This window comes from Erpetoichthys calabaricus, chromosome 1, assembly GCF_900747795.2.
Source record: "Erpetoichthys calabaricus chromosome 1, fErpCal1.3, whole genome shotgun sequence".
Taxonomy (NCBI): domain Eukaryota; kingdom Metazoa; phylum Chordata; class Cladistia; order Polypteriformes; family Polypteridae; genus Erpetoichthys; species Erpetoichthys calabaricus.
This window is the reverse complement of record NC_041394.2, coordinates 143,842,123-143,861,907: the sequence shown is the minus strand read 5'-3', so window position 1 is coordinate 143,861,907 and position 19,785 is coordinate 143,842,123. Positions and strand designations below refer to the sequence as shown.

The 19,785-nt window shown below is 37.5% G+C and overlaps 1 protein-coding gene across 1 annotated transcript in view; it reads left to right on the top strand.

The window, feature by feature from the left end:
• Positions 1-19,785, top strand: part of gys2 (glycogen synthase 2) — a 107,633-nt gene that overhangs the window by 82,658 nt on the left and 5,190 nt on the right. Inside the window, exons 11-15 of the mRNA XM_028806726.2 lie at positions 2,367-2,480; positions 3,623-3,749; positions 7,921-8,016; positions 8,561-8,724; positions 14,180-14,260. Coding sequence (XP_028662559.1) covers positions 2,367-2,480; positions 3,623-3,749; positions 7,921-8,016; positions 8,561-8,724; positions 14,180-14,260 — 582 coding nt within the window. The remainder of the gene's footprint in view (positions 1-2,366; positions 2,481-3,622; positions 3,750-7,920; positions 8,017-8,560; positions 8,725-14,179; positions 14,261-19,785) is intronic.

Genomic DNA, 19,785 nt, shown 5'->3' with positions numbered 1-19,785 from the left:
GGAAGATCAATTACATCATCCTTATTAATGTTTATATTCCTCCTTCTGCAAATGGGGACTTAGCAATGGAAATGATTCACTCTGTCACCAACACTTTAATGATGACTCATTCTAACCCAGCAGTTGTATAATACTGTATGTGGTGACTTTGGAAGGAATTATGACAAATGTCTATCAGTTTGTGACTTGTTCCACTCAAGGAAATAACAAGCTGGACCTGCTATACTCAAATGTTAAAAATACCCTTAAATGTAAACTACTGGCACCTTCAGGCAATCTGACCACAACCCAATTCATCTTATTTCCAGCTACAGAAGAAATTCTCAGATGATTCTGCAGTTATGGAGAGTATTGATAAAGGGGATGAGACAGTATAGGAGTCAGGTGGAGAACTTTGTTTCTTGGTGCAGAGAACTGTCTGCTGTGGACGATTACTTAGACAAGACAGCAGGTGTGGTCATATAGCAGCTTTATTTTCACATCGTCACAGTGAGCAGGTTTCAGAAAAGCAGGCAATCAATATTACATGACAGCGTCAGGGCTCTTCTGAACAATTGTTTGTTGGGTGGGGCAAAGTTTTTATACCCCTAGAATGCGTGATTTAATATTCATTATGAAATGCAACAGTCGACACTTTTATTTTACACAATCCTTGAGCCCCTTCAACGCCCCTTTTGCAACTTGATTTTCTTGGCCCCTTTGTTATGGCGTTCAGATGTAAACTAAGGGAAAACGTGATAAGGCAGTCTCAGTGTGGAATGCTTAGACCTTGAGTCCTTTTGACAAATATTTTTCTGTTTGCTCAGCAAAGCATGTTTTTAAAGCTTACTTCTGCTTAACTCCTTAGACAAGGATTAGTACAAGGGAACGAAGAGAACATTCATCTTCCACACTGCATTTTAACATCATTAAAACCAAGGAATAGTTTTTTGACTTTCAATGCACCAATGAGCCTCTATGTCTGGTCATTATTCAGGGAATGGATGTAGAGGTTGTCCAGACCTCTAAGGACTAGGGGGTCCACATTAATAGATAGATAGATAGATAGATAGATAGATAGATAGATAGATAGATAGATAGATAGATAGATAGATAGATAGATAGATAGATAGATAGATAGATAGATAGATAGATAGATAGATAGATAGATAGATAGATAGATAGATAGATAGATACTTTATTAATCCCAAGGAGAAATTCACGTGCTCCAGCAGCAGCATACTGATATATATATATATATATATATATATATATATATATATATATATATATATATATATATATATATATATATATATATATATATATATATATATATATATATATATATATATTTATTTATTTATATATATATATATATTAAATTAAAGAGTGATAAAAATGCAGGTATAACAGACAGTAATAGCAATAGTAATAGTAATAATAATAGTAAAAGCAGGTAGGACTGGTCTCAGAAAGCAGAGGAACTGTATAAAAAAGGGCAGAGCAGGCTTTTTTTCCCTCAGGAGACTGCATTCCTTTAATGTAGAAAGTAACATCTGGTGTGTGTTCAGACCATAGTGTGTATGTGTGTATTTATTTATATTTCTATCTATTAATGTATTTATTTATTTAAAGATCTTCTGTAAAAAGCCAGATTTCCCCCTAGGGACAAATAAAGTTCTAGCTACAAGATGATGTGGACCTATTTTACAACATAGGACTTAGACAGCAAGAAGTCATGAGTATGTTATGGACACATTTTTAACTATTTTTATTAAGCAGCTAAGTCTAAGTTAATAATGAAATAATGCAACAGGACAATGATTCAAGCATTCCACCAATGTATATATGATGGCTCAAATAGAAACAAAAGTCATGGTTTTATAATAGCCAACAAAAGGTCCAGAGAACTTAAGTCTACTGAGATTTGGTGGCACGACCCTAAGAACTTTGTACAGAGACAAACGCCCTAAACCTAAATCTCAGTTTCAAGTTATTGTTACTAAAAAGGGTTCTACACGCTGATTATTCATGGGGTAGGCATATTTTCAAAGCATGGCTTCTGCCTGTTTCCTTATGTATTTGGTTGAATAAAAAATAGCAAAATTGTTGTTTGTCACCTGACATTGATTTAACTAAATTTATATCTTAATTAGGATTGGATAATTGGTAGGTACATCTTAATATGCAAAACTATAGAATTGATGAATGGTCACTTAATCAAAACATTTTTTCTATCAGAAATTACTTGCAAATTTGGATAATCTTGTGCCTTATGTCACATTGTTTTGATTTTATACAGAAGCCCTATTGTTGAGCAGAAAAAAAAACCCAATACATTCTTAAATTTATAAATATATCTGAAATTTTTTAATAATTTTCAGCGTCAGTCTTTGCCCCCTGTGACAACACACAATATGATTGAAGATTCAGCAGACCCCATCCTCAGCAATATCAGGAGAATCGGATTGTTCAACAGCCGTATCGACAGAGTCAAGGTACTGTAAAACAATGTTCCATTTATCCTGAAAGAATCTGTAAATTGTAGCCTGTAAGGAACCCTTTGTTTAAAAGCTGCTGTGGTTCTGTTTAAATGACAAAAATGTATTGAAACTACAGTATGTAAGGTAAACCCTGGTTCAGTCACTTGGTCAAGTGCATGAGTAATATAGCTAAATGATACCAATGGAAACAAGAAACTATGCTAGTCTTCATTTACTTGTTGCACATTGATTGTCTTTGCTTCCTTAATGCTAATGGTGATCCAGTGATAATCATCAGAAGAGACACTGTATGGCCAAAAATTTATTGAAACCTGACCATTGCCCCTATATGAGCTTGTTGGTCCTCTCATTCCATGACCATGGGCATTAATATGGAGTTGGTATCCCCTTTGAGGCTATAACAGTCTCCATTGCACATTATGGTCATTATGATAGACTGTGTGTAGCTGCTCGGCCATGGAAACTGATTTAATGAAGTTCCCAAAGCACAGTTATTCTGCTGATGTTCATTCCAGAGGCAGTTTGGAATTCTCTTTAGAGTGATGCAAAAGAGGAAAGGCATTTTTTACATACATATAGACAAAGAGAAAAGTGACACAATTTACTAGTCTTGTTCATCTTGCCAGATTCATGTTCCTTTTTTATTTTGCTTAAATTTCAACTTATGCTAATGCACTATGTTTATTTATAAGAAAAAACTGTTGGGGAGTTAGCGCCACCATAATCAGCTGGGTGGCACCCCACCCCCCTCCCACCCCACCAGCAATAAATAAAAAGACAACTAACTTATAATAAAATTATGTTTAAATCCTGACACTTTCTTGAGAACCCCCCCCCCCCCCCCCACCTTCCCATATTCCTATAATTAGGTTTGGTGTTTGTTTTATGACAGATTATAAGATAAGCAATACATTTCATTACCATCATCTATCCACAATTTCTCAGTGTTTTTTGGCCTTTGTCTGACTATTTTGTGAACAAATCTCACAGAAAGAGGTATGAATAGATGTCCTTTAACATGTTATGTCACCTGTTCAATACCATTCTAAGTAGTGCTTTGAAACTTCATTGAGAGCACCTCTATCAGCTTAAATAATTTTTCTAGTTACATAAATATACTTCTTATTTGTTTTGAGGTTATTTTTCATCCAGAGTTTCTCTCCTCTACGAGTCCCCTTCTACCAATGGACTATGAGGAATTTGTCCGTGGATGTCACCTGGGTGTATTTCCTTCATATTATGAGCCCTGGGGTTATACGCCAGGTAAGTTTAAGTCCAGAGTACACTATCTATCTATCTATCTATCTATCTATCTATCTATCTATCTATCTATCTATCTATCTATCTATCTATCTATCTATCTATCTATCTATCTGTCTGTCTGTCTGTCTGTCTGTCTGTCTGTCTGTCTGTCTGTCTGTCTGTCTGTCTATGAAATCATGTAAATTCTTTCTAGATTACATTGCTGAACATAATATATTGAGACTTTTGGTACTGTGCAAAAGGACCATCCAGCTAAATAACTTTTAAACATAGGTATTTTGGGCTGTAAGTGTTTTTTGGTTGATAAAGCACTATATAATATTAAAATAAATACAAATAAGCATTGATTCCATAAAAGTAACTAAAATTTCTTATAATTTCCAAAAACTGATTTATATCTTATGAGATGTCTAGGAAAACAAGATTTGGTTCACAAGTCCTTTTCTCTCCTTGAGGTAGCCTAGTCATTTCATGCATTTGTTAAATTTAAGTAATAGTCCACATAATTCAAATTAATAAGTTATTAATTTGATGAGCCAGGCGTGGTAGTGGTGCAGTTTTTTTTCAATCATTAAGACACATTTTGTGAAACAATTTCCCTTTGTCACAAAATTATTAACACTCTTTTAAAACCGTACACCACTGTTTGCAAATCTCAAATATCTATGTTAACTTTACCCAATGTTATCAAAAACACATACTTTTTCATTGAAGTCAAATTTTCCCATCATATGACACACACAAGAAATTTAAAGTACAGGCAATGGAAATTAACCACTACAGAGCAGAGAGACAAATTCAAAGAACTACACTTTTCATACCAGTCAGTCAGGAATTACAGTATATGCCTCTTTTCAGATTTATCTCTATGGATTTTGAATAGATAAATTCATTGGTACAGTAAAATACTGCAAATATATTTTGTAAATACTTTATTGGCACTCTTGAAAAGTGATGCCAAGTAGAAACAAACTATAGTAATACAAGTATAGTACTGTAAACTCAATGCAGTATAACAAGAAAAAAATACATTACAGTAAGTATTCCAAAAATTACGGTATATATATGTTTCCATAAAAATCCAGACATATGGATGTACTGTATATTGTCACAGGTGGCTGGGGGAGTGACCCAGCTGGGACGCCCCAGTGGACCAGAAGAGGGCTTACGCCCACCTCAGACCACGTGGGAGCAACCACCCTAGTTGCTATGGGGACCATGGGTACAGAGCTTTGAAGCTTGACCCTGTAGGGGCCCATGGTCACCGATGCCTTGGGAGCCCTGGACCTCAGCACTTCCGCCACACCCGGAAGTGCTGGAGGGAAGAAAAGCAGGGACACCCGGAGTGCTTCTGGGTATGCAGCCAGCACTCCCGCCACACTAGGGAGTGCCGGTGGAAGATTGCCGGGAAGCACCTGGAGCACATCCAGGTGCATATAAAACAACAACAACAACAACATTTATTTATATAGCACATTTTCATACAAAAAGTAGCTCAAAGTGCTTTACATAATGAAGAGAAGAAAAATAAAAGACAAAATAAGAAATTAAAATAAGACAACATTAGTTAACATAGAAACGAGTAAGGTCCGATGGCCAGGGTGGACAGAAAAAACAAAAAAAAACTCCAGAAGTCTGGAGAAAAAAATAAAATCTGTAGGGGTTCCAGGCCACGAGACCGCCCAGTCCCCTCTGCCCTATAAAAGGGGCCGCCTCCCTTCATATGGAGACTTGAGCCGGGAGTGAAGAGAGGACGAGGTCTCTGGAGGAATGAAGGAGGTGGCCTGAAGAGGAGGCATTGTGTGTGTTGGCCAGGACTTTGGGGTATTGGGGTTTGTGAGTACATTTTGTAAATATGGAAGACCTCAATAAACATGTGTGGGGTGTTTACAACGTGTCTTCCTGTCTGTGTCCGGGTCATATTCCACAATATATCTTACCATAAAAATCCAGCGTAAGCTGAAATTCTCATTTCTCTACATCCTCAGCCTCCCCAGCTTCATCAGTTTCATCTTTGGACAGGGTCAAGCCACAAACATTTATCCACATCACAAAGGATGATAGTCCTTGCAAGGTAGCAAAGGAAATATGCTTGGGTGTGTTTGATCCACCATTGAATTGACTCAAATGAAACATCCCCGCATGCATCATACATTGCTTGCAAAAGGTTCTGCCGGTAATACACTTTCCACTGTCATGTACAGAAACATTTCTCATTGGGGATGAGAAATGGGTGTATGCAAACAGAAATTAACAATAAGTCTAGTGTGGTCATTGAACTATTCATGAAACTGAGCATTGTAATAAAAAGTACTGCTGACCCAGGTGATGACATAGCAGGCCTGCTCTGATTGCCCTGGTTCCTCTTCTTCCTGTTGAATAACACAATTCTCAAGATTATTCAGTAATTCCAGTAAAAGTGCTTTATTGTAGGAGCCTAGTGTTGTACAGCAGTGGAGTGAAGATGCCACGATCACTAATGGCAGCATACAGCATTAGTTTACAGTAAAGAACATATGCAGTCAGTATGGTACAGTACATAAAATATTAAACTGCCATACAAAGACTACATAGCCCTTTACAGTAGTACTACAATGTGCAAAATGTAGCTGTTATTGGAAATAGCCTGTTTTCTTCTCTGAAAGTATGGGCAATAGATGTAGCGGCTCATGCTTGACTGAACTTATGGTCCAGTTTCTGCCAACTTAATTCTATGTACCAGTACATGGCGAACAAATGTGGCACTGTATTTCATCTGGGATGAACTGTCTGTTTCCCCCTTCCCCTCTGTCTTCTCTTCCTCTTTGTATTGGTCTTATTCTGCCTCCAACTTTATGTCTTTCATTAGTAGGATACATTGTTCCAAAGAACATAGTGTGACCATTAGGGGGTGCTCCAGAGCCCCAAACACAAAATATGACCCCTACAGACACAGTTCCAGTAATAGTTATTTTATTTTATAACAGTACTTTAACAGACTTTATAGGTCAGTCCAACTTAGTACAATACCACAAAATGTTTACCTGTCTCCTTTCATTCCTCCTTAGCAAGTGTTGTCCTCTTCCTCCCAACTCTGACTCCCAGAGTGAGGTGAGATGCCACCTTTTATGTTGGATCCAGGAATACTTCTGGTGCCACAGCTTTGCACTATAGAACCACTTCTGGGTTGCATGGAAACTTCACAAATCAAGGAGGTCCTCTCTGGGCAGCACCTACTGATGGGACAGACAGGGATGCCCGCTCAAAATACAATACCCCTTCATAATGAGAGTTGTATTATTATAGATATAATGTCTCCTCAATTCCATCCATTATCCCTATCCATTTCATGCTAAACAGAATAAGAACTGAAAACATCCCAGCCAGGTTGAGCCTCTATCTGTGTTGTCCTCCCATTAGATCTTCCAGGTCAGGCAAGGAGTTGTGCTTGATCTCAGTTGGGGTGCCAGTCCATCCATTTTATGGCTTTCACAATGGACATATCCATGGCCTTATTAATGTCATTGTGCTCTGATTTGTGTGCGAATAATTTTGATGCATAGTGTTTACATTTGGAGAAAGGTGTGGTAACTAAGTTCAGGTTTGTGATGACTTGAGTTCATTGTATTGATTGTTAGTGTCTGCCGCATTAGGACAGGGTGCATCCAGAGATACATAAGGACATTTGTTTGTAGTCTTGTTTGACACTCTGTCACATAAATGAAAAAAGTAAATTGTGTTTTTATGTTTGATAATGCTGTGTGTCTTCTGAGAGCTGGATTAATGGTTTAGGGGATTTTGTTAACAGAACCTGTTTAAGGTTGTTAGTAAGCCGAAAACACTGTAAAATGATTTTCCAATGACCATTATAGCCTACTCTGTATTTTACTGTAGAAGATGAAAGGCCACTGAGTGTGTCAGCATCTTCAATTAGTGAGGAATTATTTTCTTTAAAATCAATTAGTATTTATTGTATGCAAAATTTCATAGTGATGACTGTTACTAAGTTCATTATAATTGCTCAACAAACATAATTGCATATACAAAAGATTGAAGTATATAAATAGGGAATTACTTATAATTGCCTAGCATTTATTGTATAGAGTGTTAAAGACATCCATGTTTTTGTAATAAACTGGGGTAGAAATGTTCATCTACTTGACTATGTAAATGGTCTTGTTTTATTCAACAGGAGAATGCACAGTAATGGGAATCCCTAGTGTGACCACCAACCTCTCTGGCTTTGGTTGCTTCATGCAAGAACATGTAGCTGACCCAGCAGCATATGGTAAGTTAAGTGAGGTGATAAACAATTAATAAGAAAACAAATAATATTTATAAATACTAGAGGGCTTTGCCCCCTGCTTGCTTCGCTTGCCCAACCCCTTCAACCCCACGCTAAGGAGATGTAGTCGCTCCTCCGAAACCCCCTCTTAAACAGTGATACAATGGGAAACAAATACAGTTTTTTTTTTACCTCCCGCTGCTGCTTGTGCCATGCAGCATGATCTGCATGTCTGCAGTGCTTTGAACATTTAAAAGCATGTACAGCAGCAGTCCTTTTGTCACACTGCCTTGTCTCACGGGACGTTAAAGTGTCTCCAAGAAAATCATGTCTTGTCTCCTTCCAAGCCTTCCAAGATTTTTTTTTTTATAATTGAGAGACTTATTTCAGTATTTATATTGTCTACTTCTTAATTACTATAACCTCCCATACAGTTTATTACTGTAAACCAGACACATGTATGCCCAAATTATGAAATAAAAAGTATTCGTAACCTCCAATGTGACAGTAGTAACTCTGTTACTACTCTGCCTTGTCCTTTTTACAGGTATCTACATCTTGGATCGTCGCTTCCGATCACCAGACGAATCTTGCAATCAGCTGACTCAGTTCATGTTTGGGTTTTGTCAGCAATCACGCCGCCAGAGAATCATTCAGAGGAACCGGACAGAGAGGCTGTCAGATTTGCTAGACTGGAGATATCTTGGCAGGGTATGTAGGATGTATTACCCTAATTTAAACAGTTTATAAATGCATTAAACTTATACACGTAATATCCATGTAGTGCATTGTGGTAGTATTGTAGTGGTTAGCACTGTTGCCACACAGTTCTGGGTTGAAATCATGGCTCAGAAAAGGATTGTGTAGCCTTTGTACATTTTCCCTATAATTACTAGTTGCATCTTAGAGACATGAATGTTCAGGTAATTTGTTTCTAAACTGTGTGTGGGTGTGCATGACTTAACTCTATGATAAACTGGCATCCTATTCTTGATTGGTTTCCACCTTGCAGCCAATGTTGCTAGGATAAACTGGTAGTGTGTCCTGAGGTAGACTAATTAACACATTTTTATCGACAAGTTAATTTTCATGCCCTGTATACAGTTCAGGTTCATGAGAAAAAATATCTAAGCTGCATATAGCATTCCACAAAAACATCTTGCATCACATGGCCTGTGATTGACTCATTATTTTCTCCTTATGATAATTTTCAGTATCCATTTCACATGTGAGTGTGTCTTACATTAATTTGGGATACAAGCACTATGAGGTGGTAAAGCTAGTTGCTATGCAGCCATACATATGTATAGCAAAAAAAAATGGTAATTGATACAAACAAGGGTAGTCAGGAAAATGAAACATAGTTTGAAACAAGGTATGGGGTGGTATCAAAAAGACAAATGATCATGTATCAAAGCCAAAACGACATCCAAAAAATCAGACAGTAAAGGACGGGAGGTTGAATCCTCATAATCTAATGCTCAGAACACAAACCGCTCCAACACTCAGTTTTCCACTGAAACCATTAAGATTGTGTTTAAAAAGCCAATTCTTAAAACAAAGATAAACTAATAAAGTTTTCTGCATCACCAGATTCAATTCAGGCAGACATTCCTGAAAAGATCACTGGTATATTAACAGAATATTCATAAAGGGTTTAACTACAAATGTTCATCCCATCAACGCCAAAGTATTGTGAGTGCTTCCCAGATGCTAATGGCAACTAGATGCTCAGAACCCCAACAGTATAATTAGTCATTCCTAAGTCCATTCCCTCCTTTCTTTTGAGCTTAAACTACTTTTTTTCTGTTTAGAAAAGGAAGGTACTGAAGGTACAGGAACTGTTCCCCCAGCCCCTGTTCAAAAATGTTTTCATATTTATGTTCTGCAATACGTGTCCAAATCATTAGACTTAAACCAATGAATTCATCAACACTTCCTGCAAGTCATGACTTGTAAGCTCATTATTCATTTCAAGAGAGCCTTTTAGGACAAAGAAATGAATACTGTTTCCTCCCACCTCAGTAGTCTTAAATCTTTACTGATACACCTACATCTTTGTTTGAAATTCAGTCATTTATTAGTAGCTGTCTTGGGATGGGTAGCTTGATCAAAAATAGCATTGGAGCCTCTCAAAAATTTCTAGCAAGAAACAACAAGGATGATTGGAATCATACAGAGCTGATGCCCATTCCAGTGGATTTCCATCATATAGTGATGTAATGTAAGCAATCTTAACTCTGTCAGTGGCATAAGTATTAGGCTGAAGATCAAAGACCCAACAGCCCTGATTTAATAACCTCTGCATTATTTTGTGACTGCTTGAGAAATTTGGGGGAAGGATTAAATTCCTACACTAACTGTTAGAAAGAGAAAATAACAACCATAATGTCTTTTTTTTAAAGTTCCTAACCTCAGCTTCAAGATGTTGAAACAGAGTTTCAAAGACATTAATCTCAGGATCGCTCATTTCAGCTTTCCAAGATTCAGTATTCCCACAGGGTGAAAAATCTGGCAGTCCACAAAGACTGGAAGATTAAATGTATTCAGAAGCAAAGTGGGAGTGTCATAAACAAGAAGTCAAATAATTGTGTGTTAAAGCCAAAGCTAGAACCAAAAAAATCAAAGTCAAAAGGTTCTAAGCAAAAGTTATAACCAGGATGTGCAAGTTGTTTTTTAAGAGTATCCACAATCTTGGATGATGAAAGACATTCATTTATATACTAGTGATTTAATGTGGCACATCTTTTGAGACTGCACCCCATAGCAGCTAGCTATTGTATTAAAGTAATAAACTTGTATTAGAAAGCAAAATGTGCTAATGGTAGTTCCAATTAAACTGAGAAAAAAAAGTTCATATTCCAACTGGAAGCACAAAACAAAAGTGGAAGTGAATTGACAAAGTTACAAAACCATAGTAAAAAATGAGACAACCCTCTGTCTGCAATTGGCTGGTGTCCTGTCCAGGGTTTGTTCCTGCTTTGCACCCAATGATAACTGGAATTGGCTCCAGCACCCCTTATAACCCTGTTCTGGATTAAGCAGATTAGAAAAGGATATTACATGACATGACAAACTCTAAGAAAAAAAACTCAGTAATATAGCAACATCTACATTATAATGGGATTAGTAGAGAGCATTCAGCACACAATGAGATTTCCCACCATTATAGTAATTGGTCCTTTGTTTAAAGAATGTGGAAAGTAATGACTGCAGCAATAGAGTCTCAGCAGGTTTTCCTGGGTTGTGACATATAACAAGGAGACGTAAACTATTATTCTAGCCGGTTTGTAACGGCCGACCCCTTACCCAGCCGGCAGCTACACTTCCAAGACCTGTGGCCTGGATAAATTACTGAGATGAATCTTATATCAAGCCATACCTCTTACAAATAAAATTTTCCCCACAATCGACGGTTTAAACATAAGCACAAAAAAGCAGATATGTAAAAATAGTTGGATATATTAAATGGAACACAACAAAACCCTACTGCACATTCCCCACGTAGAAAAAATATATATGTATATCCCTCCACCAAAGCAGCAATGTGACAACATCATATATATACACAATAACAAACCTTCCCTTGCCTCTGTAACATACTGTATACAAACAACACGAATAACAACAATGAATGAATACGGAATGAGAATGATCGTGACTTGAGTCAGAGTATACAACTGTTCTGAATACAGATGAGTGGTCAACAGATAAGTGATGTGTTTGAATTTCCCGGAAAAAATGGAGCAACCTCACCATGAATCCTCGGCGTGTGGTGGATAATGTAGTCCAACCCCGGGGTCTCTGGCGATGAGGGAATTGAAGTAAGTCCGGTGGAATGAAAAACAAACTGGTTACAAAAGCGCAATGTGGAAAACAGCAGGTAAAGTTGATTTGTTGTTGTGAAAATGTAATCTCCGTCTTTCTCTTCTCTTCTGGTCTGTTCCCTCCTGATTGTTAATATAGTAATGAGCCGGATGTAATTGATTGATTGTAAACAGGTGCTTTCCATCTTGGGGCTGCAGTCTCCCTCCATCATCGGTCCCCTCTGTATTTACGGGGACAACATTCACTGACGCACACATGATAAACAGCAAATGGGACGATGGAAGCAAAACGCACTCAGCACAAACATTGACAACACTATTACTACTATGTAGCCCCGCTACAGGTTTAGAATTACTATCATAACTATAAGAAGTAGGAGTATTACAGTATATCAGGTCAGGTCAGGTTGGGGAGCATGCAGTGGTACAGCGCATTGCCACGCCCACCACATGACGAAACAGCTTGGGATCTTGGTTGGCAACCCCCGAGGCAGACATGTGGTCTAGTCCAACCCTTCAGAAATTACCCTCTATCTTCCGTTACCAGGTGTTATGTGGGTGTCCCCTGGGCCTGGTCCAGCCACTCAGGACCTCAACAATGAGGACCCTGTGAGCCAGATCACCCTCAGGGAATTGTACCACATGGCCATAGTGTCATAAGTGATGCTCCCTCACAATGCAGGTAAGTGTAATGTGCCTCATTCAGGACTCCATGAGCAACCGTTAATTCGACACAAAGTCAAACCAGCATTACCCAAGGATTCTCCAAAAGAGACACAGTATCAAAGGAGTCCAGTCTTCATCTCATGTCACTGGATAGCGTCCATGTCTCGCAACCATATAACAAGACAGAAAGCACTAGAACTCTAAAGACTTGGACCTTCATCCTTTTGAAGCATTATACACCTCATTATACACCATGCTCTCGCAGTCTGTCTACTGACTTAATAGGAAGAGTCACCAGAGACATGAATATCACTGCTAAGGTAAGTAAACCTCTCGACAAGGTTGACACTCTCTTCGCAGACAGACACACTGCTGATGGCAGTGCCTAAGAGGTCATTAAAGGCCTGGACTTGGGTTTTATCCAAGACACTCACAAACTCAGACACTCAAATTCCTTTCTCAGTCTCTTGAAAGCCCCGATTAGAGCCTCCATTGACTCCGTGAAGATCACAGCATCATGATCAGTGAATCTTTCTTTGCCAACCGATGCCCCACAGCCACTGGACCCCAGGACCTTGCCCAACACCCAGTCCATGCAAGCATGAACAGAGTAGGAGCAAAAACACACCCCTAACATGCCCCAGAATCAACTGGGAAAAATACAGAGGTTCTGCCTCCACTCTGCACAGCACTCACAGTACCAGTGTACAGGCCGGCCATGATATCCAGAAACCTTGAGGGGATCCACAAAGTCTCAGGATGTCCCACAGGACAGCTCAAGCAACTGAGTTGTACGCTTTATGAAAATCGACAAAGGCTGCAAAGAAACTCTGCCGATATTTGTGTTTGCGCTCTATCAGAACCCTCAGATGTGGTCGATGGTAGACTTCTTAGGCGTAAAACCAGACTGCTCCGGTCAATGGTAGGTGTGCAAGTAATCACGGATGCTATCGAGGACGACCCTAGCAAGGACCCAGCACTGAGAGCAGTGTTTTCACCCTGTAGTTGCTGCAATCCAGGCAATCACCCTTCCCTTTCCAGATAGGGATGACAAGTCCTGTTATACAAGTCCCATGTTATATCCACTTACCATTTATGACCTCATAAAATTACATGAACATGCACAGCTTGTTTTTGAATGTTTAATTTATTACATGTATTCTGTTCAGTGATGAAATACTGTATACAACTCATTTCCCATATTTAATCTGATCCTCACTTTGCATGCCATGAAAGAAGCTCTGTCTAGTAGGATCATTTGACCAACTTAAGACGCTTGCCATCCATCTCCTTAAAACTTGATTCTTGTAAAATTATTGGGGTTCTATTTGACTGTAACACTGAACTTGCTGCAGTTGAAAGTCATGTTATCATGTTAACATTGTTAGTATGTGACCATATGGATTGGATTGCCACCAAACTGGACTATTGCAATCATCTTTTTAAAGGTCTTCCTACAAGAAAACTAAATGGGTTGTAGCAGGTTTAGAAAGCTGAATGTAGATTTTTGACATTATAAAAGTCTACACGATACACCACTTAGCTAAAAAGAAGATGCTGGTAGTTGAGTGCACACACCTTAAATAGAATGTTTTATCCTACCTCATTGTTACGGTGTTTGCACCATGGTAACTTTCTGAATTTCATAATCTTTTTGTTATTATTACTTTTAGTATTATATGCATGCCCGACACCTGGCCCTGAGCCGAGCTTTTCCAGACAAATTCAAGATGGACCCCACAGCCCCACCACAGGTGAGAAGTCCAAGACCCTTCTTTACTTGCTGTTTTATCAGTTTCTCTCACACTATTTGCTTCCATCAGTCATTTCAAAGTGTAAGACAGGGCAAAGCTGATGTAACAAGAAAATATGACAGATGGTGACAGCTCGTTATTGCATATATATTTGCCTTTAACAAATCATGTTGTTTTGTAGACCTACACAAACCACTCCAGTAATGCTTTCTTAATCTAATTTTGAATGGCTTTTTTATAAGGATCATTTTAGGAAGTAGTAGTAGTTTAAAGAGAATCTACATAATCATGATCACCTTTCTGTCATTACCAAAAATCTGCAATTTGTAGTTTGGTGAGCATTTTGAAAGTCAATGTAGACAATATTATAAAATTTCTTCCTCATAAAAGTGTCATGTTACTTTAATAGCATCTCTATTTTTTTAATCTTTGCCTGCTAGTCCATAACATCCCTTTATTATACAGTTGTTTTTCTTTCATGTCCTTTATAACTGTTTCTTTCATTTAAATGTGACTTAAGTTAAGGTAAATGACCTGTAATTACATCCAACCTACCCAGAAGGGGGCCTGTCTCTGAAATGCCTTTCACAAGATTTCTTCCATTTATTTTTCTTTAAAGGTTTTTTGGGAGTTTTTTCTTGTCTTTTTATATAGTCAGGGCTGTGGGCCTGTCAAAAAAGGTTCTGTTAAAGTCCATTGAGGCATTCCTTATGTGGTTTTGGGCTCTACAAGAATTGTTGTTGTTGTTGTAATTACATGGGTCCATCCACTCTTTTTTATATACTGGTACAACTTATGTAGTTTGTGTTCCTTAAGAATGTTCCCAATTTGTAATGATCTATGATAATAGCTGTTAAAGGTTTGGATGCATAATTGCTAGCTGTATGATGTCACTTCCTTGAACAGATGGTACCACTGTTCTTCAGTCCTATATACTGTAAATTAACATGTAGGTGTTTTTTTAAAAATTCCTACTGAGAAGGGCAAATGCCAAAAAACCCAGCAGGATTAATTAATTTAGTAATCTGCCATATCATTTAACCAAAACATGAAAAAAAATCTTAAGTAAACAAAGAATAACAACAATAAAACAAATATGAAATCTTATAATTCAATAATAACAAAAGGAAAAAGCAATTAATATACTGTACAACAATAAGCTGGGAATGCAAGAAACATCATCTAAATAGTAAAGCAGTCCAAAGGAATGCAAGATACAAAATGTCTAAATAGAGGCAAACCCTTCAACTTAATAATAAAATGAGCTAGATGTAGCGAGGGCTGAAATTGCTGTGACCTTACTAATGTCATCCTGAAGCACTTTGACCTACGAGAGAATTTTATATTCCTAAGGTAACTGTAGCCCTGACTGTTACAGCTCCTAAGAGCAATGACTTAGCATTAAGCCCTGGTCCCTTTAGCCCTACAGCAAATTGGAAATAATTAACAACTGGCTAAGAAAGGGTTGAGGATGAACAAAAAGATAACAGAGTGAATCCAGGGGCATAAACTGAGCATGATTGGATGTTTAGTGGAAGATTGTTGATTGGATTCTATAGAATGAATGGAACCTTCTTTTGTAAATGACAGCAATTGCAACTGTCACCTTCGGTAAATCTCAGCATTTCACCGATATTACCAATAAAGTCTTAAGCTCCACATGCAAGAGCTTTGCTCAATACACAAACACCATTACCAACACCTACATATATCAAATATTTTACTTTCTTAGTCTCATTTTAAATTGTGTTTTATTATTTGGGTCTAGGCTTCTCAAATTTAGGGTTAGGGTTTGCCTTTCTATTGTATAACTGTAGAGAAAAGCCAAGCAAAATGACACCTTTTATTGGCTAACTAGAAAGATTACAATATGCTTTTGCAATGCATATTGTAATCTTTCTAGTTAGCCAATAAAAGGTGTCATTTTGCTTGGCTTTTCTCTACATTCATAATGGCTAACACGGTACAACACCCTAGTACTATTGTATAACTGCTAATTTGTACTTCACATGAGAAAATAATGGTTGTTTGTGATCTCGTCTTTAAAACTAACAGAACATTTTATGAATTAATTGTATACTGTTATCTATATTCCTTTCTTCCTGACTATTGGGATTTCTAATTTTCCTTATTTCTTTGATAACTCACATATTTGAATCTGTTGTCACTTTTTTGATGCCATTAAGACTCATTCTTTGACACATCTGGCATTTATTCTTATATTATTTGACGACAGGCCATTTAGAAAATGTGTTTATTTGTTCTTTTGCATATATCTTATGTTTTACTGCAACATCATTTACTTCCAGGGCTGGTCACAGCTGTTGCTAGATGTGTGACTGCAATTGCTGGGCAAAATTGTGCTTGTGCCAGTGTGTAAGACTGGTGTCACCAGCTTACCTAGGTAATCCTGTTATGAAATTGAAACGAAGAAAACACTGCCTAATTCACTAGAATATTTTTATGCACTACTAAAAAAGGACCATTTAAGGAATAAGACTTTACAACATCTTTTGATGTCATAATCACTTTAACCTGTTATTTCCTGATGTTTAATCTGCCTCTCTAACCTTTTTGTACCTCTTATCTGCTGCTAAGTGTAACAGAATTGTACTAAAGTATATCTTGTTATTTATGAGACATTTGCACCATCTGCTTAATATTTACCCTTTTGAATTTAAATTTACCATAAACATTTTGCAAAAAATGTCCATTTTTGTAAAACATTATAAAATAATAACAGATCCTCTAAAAAAGACTAAGTGTGGCTTGTTTCATATACTTATTTTCTACAGAAGTAATATTAACTATGCATATATAAGTTATTTAAACAATATCATTGCTTGTGTACCAAACATTTTTACACGAATTTTTTGATTATGTATTTTGATCACCTGCTTGCATCAATCCATGTCCTTTTTTCACTTTATTTCTTCTTTGGAGTTTCCATTGAAATATCATTTGGCAGTCCCAGTCAAGTTTAACATCTGTCACTAGATGTCTGTCATAGAAAGCTGAATACAGGCTTCCATTTGGAGGACTAAAAACAAATATTTTTAAAATAGGTCTAAGATAAAGAAAACGTGACTGTAAGTGGCAGCATTAGCTGCATTATAACTTGATACTGGGCCCACCACAGCAACTGGCCTATATGGGGCTACAGCTAGTTTGTGATGTGCCTTGTCACTGTAAGATCTATCCTGGAAAGTCAGATTTGACATAATGGGTAGTGAGAGTTCTGCATGGAAATAAATGATTGCATGTATCAAATGCTTTTGAAAATGTTTGTAGAATTGTTAAGAAATGTTAAGAAATTAGGGCATATACTGTAAGCATTAAATGGGTCACTGTGTCTGAATGGGGCATACTGGGAAGAATCAAGGCAGCTTCCTTTAGAGTAAATCAGTGAGCTGCATAGGCTGAAATGACATAAGGCAGCTGACGGTTGGTTTGAAGAATGAGCCAGTTTCACAGGCAAGCCAAAATTAGGCAGTGTCGGTTTGGTTGAGGGTCAGGCAGCTACACAGACCATTAAGAAACAAAGCAGCAGCCAAATAACAAGACAGAGACAAGGCAGCTATCATTTTGATAGGTGATTGGCAGCATTACAGAAGAAACATAAACTCTGTTTTCTGGAAGCTAGCATGCTATGCAACTCAAAACAGCCAACTCTTTGCTTGATGTCCAATCCAAAAGAGTCAAAACAGCCACCTAGGAGACAGACAGCTAGAAAAATACATAGCAGCCACTGCCATTTTGAATAGCTGACATAACTGGAGCAGTATACAGTAAAGAGTCAGAATGTAATGACTGGCAAAACAGGAAAAGAAACACCCAAAATATAAACTATCCACAAAACACAAACGCCACTGTCAAATGCAATTAAGGTCAAAGTCAGCCAAGTCTCCCATGGCAACTCCAAAGTTGAAAAATCATTTTGTTTAAAAGCAAAACTCCATTTCTTGTAAAAAGTAACACTTTTTGTTTTTTTATTCACCTGTTGAATTGGTTTCTGTAGAGTTCAGAGGTGTTTGGTCATAATAATTCTAGTGGGGCCACACCAGTATTTTTCTTTGTGTGGGTACAGACTTCTCTAATGTAAACTTTAAATTACCTAACTAACTATATCTGTCTCTATTTTGGTACTGTCTAGCAGGACCTGCACATTGACGTACTTTTTGTATCCTAAATAACATGATGCTGGTACCTGGTCTGTGTCGATAGGCATCAGATTATTGTGTTTCCCTCTGACATCATCATCATTTGATAAAATCTGCCAATGTATGATTTCAATGCTATAAAAAGTGAGAGCCTTGCTACCACCAGCTACTCAGGAAACTCTATTAGCTATGACCTGCCTAAATTCCAACAACAACTCAAGTTTATAATTGAATGGTTTTAGGTGAAAAAGGAGAAGCTGCAACAGCATGCAAATAACACAAACATTTTCAAATTTAATGATGCATTCGTTTGCAAGGAGTGAAAATCATGATGCAGCCTAATGTCTTGTGTGCTATGCATTCCAGATATTGATCTCCTTTTGTTTTTTTAACATATTACTCTGGCTACTGTTCTGTGATTTATGGTCCTATGGTGACCCTATTGTCCCCTTTATATTATTTATTGTGTTGATCTTAATAAAATGCCTTAAATCCCATACACTCACTACTCTGTGGTCAGGTTCTTTAGCACTTCCTCTCCCCTTCCATTCTATATCTGTAAGCTCAAGTAATTAAACTGAGTAAAAATACCAGCAGGAGTTAAGCTGCACATTTACTTGTATATTATTGATAAAAGGCTCAAAAATATTAAGGATGCAGAATGCAATGTGAATATTGGCAAACCATAACATTACATCATAAGTAGTAGTGCATCTTGTGTCCAATGGTGTCTCTCTGCTTATTGTCAGTCTACCTTTGCTTAGTACTTGGCCACTGAATGGAGTATTGAGACAGGCCACATGGCTGCTGAAACAGAGTTATCTTCATCATGGTCTTCTGTTCATGGCCAGATGGTGAGAGAGAGAGCAGTCAAGGCAGGGTGACCAATTTTATATCATTCTTATCGCAAAACACAAAGCAATAGCGTGTTGTGGTACAGAATGGCCTCCAATTCAAAGCCAATCATGAACAGCAATATTTCAGACCTATAGAATTAGTTTTCCTATCTCTTCCTGGGCCATTTACCAAGAAAAGTGCTCAGGGAAAACTCAAACTTTGTTTACTTTGTTTTTTGTTTTACTTTGTTTAGGCAGTTTATGGCCTTCCTGTGGAGGATGGCTTATAGGCTCTCCGTTCAAACACAGTCACTCTTGCTGATCTGGTCTGATTCACATTCATTTACCCCCACAATAAATTTCGCATCTTGGGTCATTTCTAAAGGTTGGGGGTGGGGGATTGGTTAGGTAAACATCAAAACACCACTGTTCTCATGAGTAAAGTACAACATGCCTCCTGAAGTACTATCTAATATTACATTTGATTTGTCTAGCTTACAAATAAAAACCTACCAAATATTTATCAACT